General features: G+C 36.4%; 1 protein-coding gene and 1 pseudogene across 1 annotated transcript; one reads left to right on the top strand and one right to left on the bottom strand.

The window, feature by feature from the left end:
• The first annotated feature begins 4,440 nt into the window (after positions 1-4,440).
• On the top strand, positions 4,441-5,362 carry LOC120014217 (annotated as a pseudogene).
• Positions 5,363-11,904: 6,542 nt separating this feature from the next.
• On the bottom strand, positions 11,905-13,040 carry LOC120014216. The gene is made up of 2 exons (XM_038866135.1): positions 12,626-13,040; positions 11,905-12,522 (listed from the first exon to the last, which is right to left on the bottom strand). The coding sequence occupies exons 1-2, from the start codon at positions 13,038-13,040 to the stop codon at positions 12,326-12,328; spliced, it is 612 nt and encodes a 203-aa protein (XP_038722063.1). The 3' UTR covers positions 11,905-12,325.
• Between the last annotated feature and the right edge of the window lie 421 nt (positions 13,041-13,461).

Below are 13,461 nucleotides of genomic sequence, written 5' to 3'. Positions count from 1 at the left end.
GAAAATTTGGTAGAATCCATTTTGGAATTACTATTGATCTAGTTCACTTTTGTTCCGGAGCAATCTTGTTTGAAGAAATTTGTTCTTTATAAACCATTCATCTTCTTTGTTAATTATCACTCAACCGAAATTAGTTTTTAACTACTCACATGCAAACTAATATTAAAATGTTTATACCAAGTCAACTGAAATTAGTTTTTAACTATTCACATGCAAACTAATATTAAAATGTTTATACCAATTAAGATAATCATAGTCCTACCTAATTAATTGGTGGTATTGAGGTATTCTCATGCATTGATCTTATTGAAATCGGAAACCCTATTGGCCGGGTAAGCGGGTGCGGGTACGGGTATTTGGTGGTTATTATCCACCCGTTAATCGTCAAATACCCATCCGTAAATGAAATTAGCGAGTACGGATGTTTGGCGGTTATTACCCGTGCCCTGCGGGTGCGGATATGGAGGGAATTTTACAAAATATTAGCGGGTAAATGGCGGGTAGTATATTGATATCAAATATCCATCCGCTACCCTACCCGCTGCCATCCCTACCTGATATCCTCAACTGAATTTTCAATCACCCAATGCGAAACCAAATGAGGATTAACAACCGCGTTGATCACCAAAAGGGTATCCCCCTTGAATTGAACCTCTCGAAACTGAAAATCTAAACATCTATTAATACCCAACCGAAGAGCAATCGCCTCCCCCACCATAGGATCAACCATCGGACCACTGAAAACCAAGGCAAATAATACTTCGCCCGAAGAGGAACGAGCTAAAACTACAACTGAAGTAGTATTTTGCCCCATAGTTGTGTCAAATCGCACTTGCACAGAACTTGAAGGAGGGGGGAAACAGTTCAAAGTATGCATTACTGGATTAAAATTAGAAAATCAATCAAATTTTGTGGATTTTAGTCCTGATTCAGAAGAAAACTTGTTTTACACTACTCAATTGGCCCCAACAAACAAAACCAGTGGTGCTATCTTGATAATGGTTGTAGCAACAACATATCAGGTAATGAAGATCTGTTTGACTTTATCACCTATGACAAAATTTCTAATATAAGGCTTGGGAATGGAGCATTTGTGGAATCCAGAGGGAAGGGCAGAGTAAAGATACAAATTGATGATGGAGTGAAGTATATTGATAGTGTTTTTTTTGTTCCTACTTTCAGCAATAATCTGCTAAGTGTGGGACAGATGATGGAAAATGGCTATGAACTTGTATTCAAGGGTGTAGGTTGTATGATTTTTGATAAAGGGAAGGAGAGGAAAGAGCTCATGTTTGTGTAGATGAAAAACCATAGGAATTTCAGGGTTAACTTTCAGCCAGAACCTTTGATGGCTTTGAAGACTGGTGTTCAATCAGACCAAGTTATTAAATTATGGCATAGAATATATTATCACTTAAATGCAACTGACCTGAGGTTGTTGCACAACAAGAAATGGTGAAGGGGGGTCTTCCAAAAATTATTGCAGCTGAGGATGTTTGTGAAAGCTGTATTATGGGTAAGAATCATAGGCAGTCTTTTCCCCAACAAAGTGGTTGGAGGGCAAAGGAGGTTTTATAACTTGTTCACACATATTTATATGGACCAATGAAGATATCATCTTTCAACCAGTGCAAGTATTTTCTGCTTTTTGTTGATGATTTTTTGAGAATGATATGAGTGTATTTTTTGAAAGGGAAAAATCAAACACTTTCCCCTTGTTTAAACAGTTCAAAGCCATGGTTGAAAAGGAGAGTGGAAAGCTGATTAAGGCAATAAGAAGTGACAAGGGAGGAGAATTCATGTCAGATGGTTTCATCAAGTTCTGTCAAGAAGAAGGGATTAAGAAACAACTTACAGCTGTGTTCAATCCCCAATAGAATGGGGTGGTTGAAAGAAAGAATAGGACTATAATGGAAATGGCAAGGGCAAATGAGAAAATTTTATGAAAGGAGTTTTGGGCTGAAGCTATTAATACAGTTGTCTATGTGCTGAATCTATGTCCTACTAAGGCAGTCATAGGTATGACACCATCTAAAGCATGGTATGGTACAAAGTCCTCAGTTGATCATCTAAGGATATTTGGCAGTTTGTGTTACATACACATTCCAGCTCAGAAAAGAACAAAGCTGGATGAAAAGAGCAAAAAATGCATTTTTGTTGGATACAGTTTACAGTCAAAAGCATATAAAGTTTTTGAAGTTGAGACAAAGAAGTTGTTGATAAGTAGGGATGTAATCTTTGATGAAGACTCAGCATGGAAGTGGGATGACTCTACTGGAAGTGACAGTTATGATTCTCAAAAGACAGAGATGGAGACTGAAGGGAGTCACAATTCTAATTATGATGAGTAGGCTATAGATCACACTAATAGGGAGATAAATACCATCCATGTCTTTGGTATGGGAAATGAAACAATATATGAATCTGATAGTGGAAAATTCACCTCCTATAAAGTTCAAGAGCCTAACTGAGGTGTATGACAATTGTAATTTAGCTGTGAAACAACCAAAGAAGTTTGATGAGGCCATTTGGGGATCCTAACTGGCAACAAGCAATTTAGGAAGAAATAAGGATGATTGAGAAGAACAACACATGGGAGCTGGTGGCTAGACCTGCTAACAGAAAAGTAGTAGGTGTAAAATGGATTTTCAAAACAAAATTAAATCTTGATGGCAGTGTTCAGAGGTATAAGGCTCGTCTAGTGACAAGAGGTTTCACACATAAACTTCAAAAGAAGTCTATCTTGTTCCATAAAATTTTCAGGATAATATTTCTCAACAAGAGTACAAATGTTGTTTGCATTAAAAAGATCTATAAGCATCCTTAGGATCCAACAAGGAAACTATATTAAAGAGAGGAAGCCAACAAGGAAACTATATTAAAGAGAATTGAGCCTAAATTGATTAAGAGAATTGGGCCTAAATTGATTAAAAGAGAATGGAGCCCATGATATTGATTGAGCTTTCACATTATTTATAAGCCCATAGCATTGAAAGGCGATAGTATTATCATAGTAAAAAAAACTATGTTATATATTTACTACTATTATACTAAAAAATTTCAAAATTTTTGGGGGGCCATGGCCCCCTAGCCCCTTCATTGTTCCGCCAATACATACATCTGAGTCAACAATCTCTCGGTCCTAGATCACTCGCCTCAACATGACTGTCACCATTGACTATTGTCAGACCTGACGTTGACAAACTACACACAATCTCTGAATCCCGCATAGCAAAACAGATAACTTGCAAGCACTATCCATCATTGTGTTGCCTAACCTCTTACAATTGTCTTTCTAGCCAACCATATTAAGCCACGTATCATGACGCACGTCTGTCACCCACACTATACGAAAGCAATTTTTTGCAACAGAATATATTCCGTGAGATTGTGGTGGGAATTTTCGCAAGAATTTGTGATAAAAATTAGCAACGGAATTCAATTCCGTCACTAATTTAGCGTCGGAATTGTAATTCCATCACTAAATTAGTGACAGAATTGTAATTCCATTTCATCACAAAGTTAGGGACGACATTAATTTCCATCACTAAATTAGTGACGAAATTACAATCCCGTCTCTAATTTAGTGACAAACTTATTTTTCATCACTGAATTAACGATGAATTTACAATTTCGTCGCTAATTTATTGTTGAAATTAACATTCTGTCAAAGTAACGAAAATGAAATTCCGTTGCTAATTGCAATTTCCTGACAAATTGGATAAGATAATCTACTCTTACTCACACAGATAGCTACATTAGAGATAATTAATAATATTAAATTCAATTTAAAAATTCAATTTATTGAGCGACAAAATTATTCTGTCGCTAATGTAATCCAAACATTGATGTATTTTTTATTCCGTGGCTAATGTAATCCAAACATCGACGTATTTTTTGTTCCTTCGCTACCCATTCCGTCGCTAATTTATTTCAATTATCGATGGAATGGGTAATGCACATATCTAATGCACATATCTAGTTTTCTTTTTTTAAAATATTATTTTGTTAGCAACATGCTGCATATCGTAATAAATTGAAATTCTTGATTATATGGAGGCGAAGAAATCAGAGATGATATGAAGCAGATAGCAACATGTAGAAAGGAGAAGAAGTAGGAGAGGAGAGATGAAGCAATCAAATTAGATATCATTCAATTGCTGTAAATTACAAATGGTAATCTAATATGTGACGTATACAGGATTTGAAACAAAGCAAAGGGTCAACTAATGTGACCTTATTACAAATAAAAATAAATAAATAGAAATGAAATCTCAAATTCAAGAGATACTAAAACGGTGCGCATTTGGTAATCAAAACGGTCAGTATTGAAGATGCAGTCAACCTAACCTAACCTAACAGAAGTTAAGGGAACCCAACTCCAGTTAATATATCAATAGGTCTGAGGTTTTGTTGTGGGTGGGTATTATTTATTGTATTATGAGGTTGCAGCAGCAGCTGCCGCATGTAGTTGCTGCTGGAGGAGAAATTGTTAACAATAGACTGACTATGAGAAGAGAGAGCGATTTCAGCTCTCTCACTTTTGAAACGGAGGAAGGGAATTTGAATCCTGATCTCCAAGGTGATACACACAATACTTACCACTCCAACTAATAACTCGGGTGTTCAGCTTTCTCATAAAAAATGATGATAGCCTTGCTTGTTTTCTCTAATCATTTTGAAATTTGATAAATCTTTATATAAATATTGTCTGACCCAATTACCCAACCTACTTTTTTAATGACTAATATTAATTGTATCTGAAATTTGGATTTTGGAGGAGAGTGTGTTGAAGTTTAACTACAGCAGTGCTCTTTTCTCTCCATATAAAGAAGAAAAAAAGAAGATAGGGACTAGTTGCACCCCCGAATTAATTAAGTACACTCAAAAAACTCAAAAAAATGTCAATCTAACATCACCCCAATTGACCCTACCAAATTCCCCCAAATTCTTTCCTTTTTCCCAGTTCTCCTCTCTTTCTCTCATTCTCCTCCTTCCCTTACATGAAGGGTGAGGGGAATGGTTGACGCATCACAGCAATGACAACATACATAGTGAAGTTGCTAACACCTGATGGACTAGTAGAATTTGAGTGCCCGGATGACGAATACATTCTTGACATTGCGGAGGACCAAGGGACTGATCTGCCCTACTCGTGCAGGGCAGGTTCTTGCTCTTCTTGTGTAGCAAAGCTAGTGGAAGGAGATGTGGAGCAGCCTAATGGTAGCTTCCTTGATGATGGTCAGATAGATGGTGGGTGCTTACTTGTGTTGCTTATCCTCAGTCTGATGTTGTTCTTGAGACTCACAATGCCAGCAAGTGAAGCAACCAAATTGTCTTGGCAAGTCCAAATTCCCAAACAAAAGACTCCTCCATTTTGCTCAGGTCCCTAAAGGAAGTAGTTCTCCTTCCTGTCCCCTACCATTCCTCTCTCTGAAACACTCAACACCCACTTGAGAATTTAGGGTTTAGATGAAGAAGATGAGTTGTCTAATTTTATTTTATTGTATATGATGGTTGATAATTTAAGAGCAAACAAATAATAAGTTTCGTTTTCTCTCTCCTATTCCCACACCCAAATCCACACGAGCATATCATGTTCTTTTCTTTTGTCTCTCTAGTGACATAGACGCTTTCCTCTATCACTTTCTTTCAATCTTTCTCCAACGAACAGATCCAGACGAAGAGATCTTCTTTTGGGCTTGGTAATAACTTCCTAAACGAATCGCGAATGCAACTCTGATGTTTGGTTTGAGAGTTATGTTTCTTGGGTGCTCAAAAATAGAGATTTGCAAACATGGAGTAATTGAGTTTCTGGGTTGGAGAATTCTGCAAGCATGGGGTAATTAAGTAATTAGAGAATTTTTTTTTTTTTTTTGGTTTCTGGGTTTGATTTGGTTTCTGAGTTTGATTTGGTTTCTCCTAGTTTCGCAAACATGGAGTAGGATTGATTTTATATGGAATTTCCTTTTGTTAGGGATTCATCATCTGGATCATAAACATGGAGTCATTTCGATGAGGGAGATCTCTTCGTCTTCGTCAGAGTGAGAGAGGAAAGCGTCTGTGTGTGAATATGGGAGAGAAAGAAATTGATTATTTTTTAGCTGTTAAAATATCAACCATTAGATACATTAGGATAAGATCTGACCATTGATTGATATTACAAAGTGATATGCTGTAAAAAAAAAATTGGGTACTGATATTCACACCCCTATTTTTGCTATTTAAACCCACTATTGACATGACAACCTAAAAGACAATACTTTACAGACAATATTAAATTTGACTCAGATTCACCAATTGATTTTCTATTTTACTTTCAACGAAACCAAAATGCTTTTTCTCTTCGTTTTAGGTGAGGCCATCTTGGGATTCTTGAACAGGAAGACTCGTAGCTTAGGAGCTGATTTCAACAACGAAATGGAAGAAGATTGGGTCTAGTTAATGGGTTCAACGGGGAGGAATTTTCTTTTGGAAATTGTTTTAGTCGGAGACACGGACAGGGTCTGTTGTGGGAGCTCAGTTTTAATGGCTGAATTCTCAAGTGGTTCTTGGCTAGAGTCAAACCACTTTTCACCTTCATGGGTTTCAATTTCTGGGTCGTCGTTGTCGTTGTCGTTGTTGTAGTCGCCATTGTTGCCGGCCGTGGTGGTTGTATTGTTGTTGGTGATGGTGGTGTCAAAATCAAGAGTACTAAACTCCAATTCAAAAAACGAATCATACTCATCATACTCTTTGTTCCCACCAGATGATTAGAAATTTGGCGATTCTCTTTGTGGGTGTTGGTGGTAGGTCTCCAGAACTTGAGTAAGTACAAAGCTTCCATGGTTGAGACAAAGATGGAAACAGAGAGAAAATTGGATACGCTTTGGGAGCATTATGTGAAGGGTTTTTAAAAAGGCAGGGTTCGAGAGACTTTAGAGAGAGAACGTTACTGACTGTGCACTTTGTTTGAGGGTTTTATAAGCAGTCAACAGTGACTCTGAATGAGCTAAGCTTTTGCTCAGCTTTTCAATATAATATAATATAAAAAAGGATAAAATATGGGGTTATTTCATAGACTAGGGGTGAAATAAGTAAAAAGAGGGGTGAAAATAGTTCCGTCGAAAAAAATTACAGCAGACCCTAGGGACCAACCAAATGGAGGCTACGCTAATAAAGTCAAATCTTAATTTGTCGTATATATATACATGCATGCATATATATAATGACCAATTAAAGACCAAGGTCCAACCCACAGTAGTATCGACCCTTGACAATAAGACCAGACACAACATATCCATGGGAGTTAATGAAGATTACAGTGAGTTAGTTATAGAAAACGGGTCGTTGGTTGAAATGATGAACTTGATTGCGATAACTCTTAATGTAAATGGGACGTCGTGAGTTCAACTCCAATGGATGTTTACATTATCGCAATTTATAAGATGAGTCATTGCTTAATCTAGCGTGTGCAAATGTCACGCTACGTTATCTTCTTACATTGGGTTTCGGCTCAGGTTTCAACTGGTACATGGGGCGTTGCGGGTCTTTCATGGGACTGGGACTGGGACTGGGCCTTGACTTAGATAGATCTCAATTGATCTATGGAGGTTGTGAAGTCTTTCACATGGCTCGCAATTTACCAGTCAATTATTCAATGGTAGCTGGGTTGATTAAACATTTTCAAAAAAGAATTAGTTATATGTCCTTATATTTCTAGTTGTGTTAATGATTTGAAGGTGACAATGTTCAAGCCCACACCTAGGAATTTGACATTAAATTACAATGTGATGTCATTGATTGTAATCTGCAACCCTAAACCTAATTCTCACAAGCAAGAGCCAGCAGCACCCCTTTGGTGCTTTTACCAATATCATGGCTCATCTCTCCATATAGAGAGAAACAAACAACTCACCTAATTCCCATCGAACTACCACATGTGGAAATTATTAACATAACTAATCATATGTGCCAAATTTCCATGAACACTGACAATATTGGTACTACAACTACATCAAAATATAACATAAGATCGTTGATCCTAGCAGGGGAGAAGCCAGAACATACTAGGAGGGGATCATTGGGCTGGACACTAGAATTTATATCAGGATGGCAAAGCTAAGCGGGGTTCGGCAACAATGCCACCAATTGTTTTTTAATTATCTATTATTTATACCTCCAAAAGTACAAAAATAACACTAAAAATCAAAAGTTTATAAAATAAGATAAATAATAATTGTTACTTGTCTTCTTGTTTCAATCACATAAATTTTTGCAAAGAAATAATAGAAACAATCAATATGATATATATGTATACTGTAAGTGATGATCAATAATTAGTTAATTATAGGGGGAGAGAGATAAGCATTAGAGGCATGGAGGTTCTAGATAGATAGATAGATAGATAGGGGGAGGATATGATATGGGGGTTTAAATAGAAAATTCAAGAGGATCCTTTTTATAATTGTTATATACTAAGTACTAATTAAAAAAATTTGAGGGGGTGAGTCACTTGTACGTAACTTCGCCCTTGGATCCTTGCTAGAATGATGATATGAACATTTTTTCTACTTTTGGTATATTGTTAGGATGAATATGCTGCCTATTTTAAGAACTTATGATTCATAAAAGGTCTATGACATTGATAACTCCTTCAATCTCTTTAAACTCTCCGGTCTCCATAACAGATTGATAACTCCTTCAATCTCTTTAAACTCTCCGGTCTCCATAACAGATTATGAGAAGAGTGACCTTTGTCCAAATCTCTCAAAAATACCACTTTAATTTAGTTGACCACCCTCTTTAATTACCCATCAATATGACTTCTTCATCCCCTCATTTCACTTTTGTATTTCACTTCTGGCACATCCACTTGCATCAGACCCAAGTCAACCATTTGGCATTTGTCATTCCATGTCAATATATTGTCTTGTACCATGGCCGGCTCATTCTATAATAAATACCCATCTTATGTCCAGCCCACAACCCACTTGCACCAACATCTACAACTGTGGTCAAACGTTGACATCATCACCATGATCTTCCACCTCAGGGGCATTTCCATGACATCGGGGTAAGGATATTCTTGCCAAATTCGAGTAAAAGTCCACCCATGACACATCTGTGAACTCATTGTTATGGAGTTGTTGGTAAGTCACCGCTTGGTTTACATAGACGATGTGGAGGAGAGGGGTGTCCTCGCATCTCAAAGCCCTAGCCCCTTCGTGGCGATCGGCGCTCGTCGGCAAATCCACCTCGCATGCATACGCTCTCTCTGTCAACCGATCAATACTTTCTCATTCTGCAGCTTTCTTGAACCGCAACTTCAGCTCCGATTCAGGTTCTTGAGTGGTGGGATTATTGACATTCGCCTTATGCATTTGTTGATCATCTTCCATCTCAATATTCCAGGCCAAAATCAAGTCTTCAATAAAGTCAAATTAAACAAAAATTCTAAATTCTCTCCATTCTGGATCATCACTGGAATAATCAATGCTCCTCCTTCAGATAAATCATCAACTACTCATTCATTGAAGCCATTGTGAATTACCAAGCCGCCATTGTTCTGTTAATTCATGGTGGCCACAATTATAAAAATTCTAACTTTGAAAATTTACACTCTGACAATTTACAAGAAATTATTAAAAAAAATCATGACAATAATATTGTTTTATGCATCTTGTTTATGTGCATATCACATAATATTATTGTCATATGCACATAAACAATATGTTTTTTTTGTAGAAGTTGTGGATGTGTTATTCTTACAATGAGAGAGCTATACACATATCATTCTAGTAATAATCATATTGGGGCAGTGTTGAATAGCCGCGGATTATTTCTATTGCAAAACATTGATCCGAATTGGGTTCAAGTCATTGTCAATTCCATTTTCTAAACTTCTCTCTACATCGTTCTATACTTCTTATAAGGCATTTCCGCTAGTATTGTCGATGTCATTTTCTGCATGATACAATTAACATGGAGCAGGGGTGGCATCATGCAGCGGGTGTGGTGTCATGGAGCGGGGGATGGTGCAATAAAGTAGGCTTCAAAAAAAGATAAGATGGTATTAGATTTAGATAATTTATTTTTGTTATAATATATTAACTCAAACATTCATTATCAACAAAATCTTGACGAACCAGATTTTTAAGAACCTCAAGTATGGCATCTATGTACAAAAAACTGCAGAAATGGGACCAAAAATAAATAGAACCGGAAGCTATAACTTGAATAATGCAAGGATGTAATTGAAGAGCAAGGAAACCCAACACAGATTCCATCAAAAGGATCAGATCTAATCAAGGCAATAGAACTAGAGAACTGCAAAGATGTATACAGATTATTACCTCTTCTTCTCCTCCGTTCAACACCTTCTTCCTCTCTTGCTTCTTTCGGCTGCTACTTCTTTCTTTCTCTTTATTTCTCTTCTTTCTTTTCTTTTCTCTCCCGATTTCCTCCTCCCTTTTTGTTCTCTATTGTGCGGCTCCCTTTTCCTCCCCTTTTTTCATTTCTTTCTTTTCTCCTGGTGTGCGGCTGCCCTCTATTCTCCTTCCTTTTTTTCTTTTTCTAACCCTATGGTGTGCTCTTTATATTGTGCAACCATCTCCCCACTAAAACCCTAGCTCTTTCAATTTTCCTTTTTGCCCCTACTTTTTCTCTCATTTTAACCAAGATGACTACTCTTTTTTATCTTTTCCATTCTTTTACAAAACCCTAATAAAGGCACCACCTTTTCCTTCTTAAGGTTTTTATTTATTATTTATTTAATTCTCCTATTTTTTCAGATATTTTCTAGGGTTTTGTTTTTTTTACAATTGGGTCAAAACTTAGGAATTAGGCTTTAAATTTTGAATTTATGAGTCCATGGGCTTTTAAGCAAAGACACAAGTTTGGACTTCATTTTCCTTCCTTTAATTTTTATTTTGGATTTCATATCTTTATTTTTCTTTTATTAATATTTTAGCCGGACGAAAACCGGTTACTACAAATAACTATATCAAGCATATCAAGAGACTATGATCATGCATGAGAATCTAGTTTATTTGGAAGATAAAATATTTCCACAAATTTATAAACTTAAAGTTAAATTAAATATTGTTATATTGGAGGGAGCTAAATTGAGATGAACATGATAATTTTTCTTCTATTATGGTAAAAATATGCCTACGGGTCACAACAAACATACCAAAAATTAAGAAAGTGGATAAAGAGAGCACATAAATTATCTCAAGAAGCAATCACTAGTTTTTGGTTGATCCTTCGTCAGACATTCTCTGCTACAATAAACTATTTTCGTATGTACATCGCTCCCTCTCCTCACTAAGACGGACTCACTATTAACACTTGAACCTAATCCCCACAAACACAAACTCAATGACAGGAGATAACCATCATGTTACTACTGTATTTCCCTAACCTTAATAGCACTAAGCGTCGCCCTAGTTTTTCTATAAAAATACATTTTCTATCTCTAGGCCGTTTATAGTTTTAAGCAATTTCACTCAAATTCACAATGATTAATAAAACAACACTGTATTACTAATATTTCTCTCTCGCTCTCCCAAAATACATATTTCCTCAAATTGACTTATTTTGTTTCTGAAAATTTTTGTTTAAAGATTGAGTTCCATTTTGGTATTATCTTCATTATTTTGCTTGATTTGTATGCTGATAATTTGAATTGGTAAACTAATGATGGTTAACTTTTTTCTCATTTGTTTTGGGCTATTTTTTTTAAATTTAAGTATTAAAAAATAAGGACATTTTTCATTTGAAACTTTTAATTGTAGCCAAAATATAAGAATTCATAATTGTAAATGCTTCAAACAATAGAATTCTTTTAGCTAATCTAATGGTCTTATGCAATGAGGTATGCTTAATAAAACACATTAATTAATACAAATCCCAAAGTAGTTGGTAATTGGTGACTGGTGATTTTTTTTTATAAGCAGCACAATATATTGACAAAAAAGAGAAAACAACAGGGTATCTCAGGAAATGGCCTATAGCGGAAAACCCATGTACAAGAATCAAAGATGCAACTATCAAACTAACCCCAATCCCTGGAGAAGCAGTACATAAAAGATAAAACATGTCAGTGTAGAATGTGGAGGCTAAAAGTGCAAGTAATGTTATTTAATATCCAGCAAGCACAAATTCCTCAACCTGTATATCTTTGGTAATGTAAGACTATGGCTGTATCGCTCAGACTTTGGCTAAGGAGCCTTTCTTCAATTTCCAATAGAGACAGATGAGAGAGGCCACCAACAAAAGCTCCATACATATGGTGTGCAACTTCTCATTTTTCCTTTTTGGTGAGTAGTGATTAACTTGTATACTATATATTTTGCTGTGATATCTTGTTGTGAATCACAATTCTTAAACTTTGCCTTAATATATCCACCTCTCGCGCCCTCTTGTACTCTTCTTGCTCCATTGATGCTAATCGAGCTTTCAGTGCTTCCATGGCAGCTTCTTTTGCCTTCAACTCTATCTTCATCTCTTCTTCCTCTCCTCTCCAGTGCAATCCCTCCCCTTCACATTTAAATTAATGTCACTCTTCTTCATGACTTATCAAAAAATAATAAAAAAGCTTAGAACTTCAACAGGGAAAAACAGAGAGAGGTAGAAGAAGCACCATGATGAATGTGAGTCCTCTGAATGAGATCATCCAGCTCTGTTTTGATTGCAAGGTAGAGTTGCTTCCACTTCTCGACGGCCTCGTCGCGCCACGCTCTCTCCTCCCTCATCTGCTCCAATTGCAATTGCCATTGGCATCGATCATCATCTTCAATTTCTCTAATCTTGTCTTCTTTCTCTTCCAAAACCTTCTTCATTCCCTTGATTTCATCTTTCAGTCTCTTCTTCTCTTGCTTCCACTCTGCTTCTTTGAATGCAAATACCACCATATTCCCCTCATATTTTCTGTCCTCTATCTCCCTCTCAATCATAATTCCCTGTATTTCCTCTTGAAGAAGCCTTACCTTCTCTCTCAACCCTCTAACTTCTACTTTATATCCCTCACTTGTGCACTTGCTCCCACAACTACCCATCACTCCAAACTGTCTTATTTTGTGAGAAAATAAAGGTATATAAGGATGGATTGTGTCTGGATTTTTTTTTTCTTTTTTGTATTTAATTGGATTAGAAAAGAAGAAAGTCGATGAAGAACAGTGTGAGTAATTAATGTGTGACTACTTTCTTGGCTTGCTAAGTCTTCCAATCTAATAATTATTGCTAAATAATCATAGCTTTAAGTAGACATATCATTAGTTGCTTGTACATCAATTCACCTGAATAAGGGAATTACTAATATATAAAACTAGTTGGGTGATAATTTAGTGGTGAATCTCTTGGGATCAAGCCATATGAACTCGATTCTCAATGAGAGTGATACTCTTGTGGTCACATGTGGGATTGGGCCCAACTTACCCCATTGTCAGGTGGAAGAATTTTGTGCGCGCAAGCTTGACG

This window comes from Tripterygium wilfordii, chromosome 14, assembly GCF_013401445.1.
Source record: "Tripterygium wilfordii isolate XIE 37 chromosome 14, ASM1340144v1, whole genome shotgun sequence".
In the NCBI taxonomy this organism is placed as follows: Eukaryota; Viridiplantae; Streptophyta; class Magnoliopsida; order Celastrales; family Celastraceae; genus Tripterygium; species Tripterygium wilfordii.
This window is presented reverse-complemented; position numbering and strand designations above follow the sequence as displayed.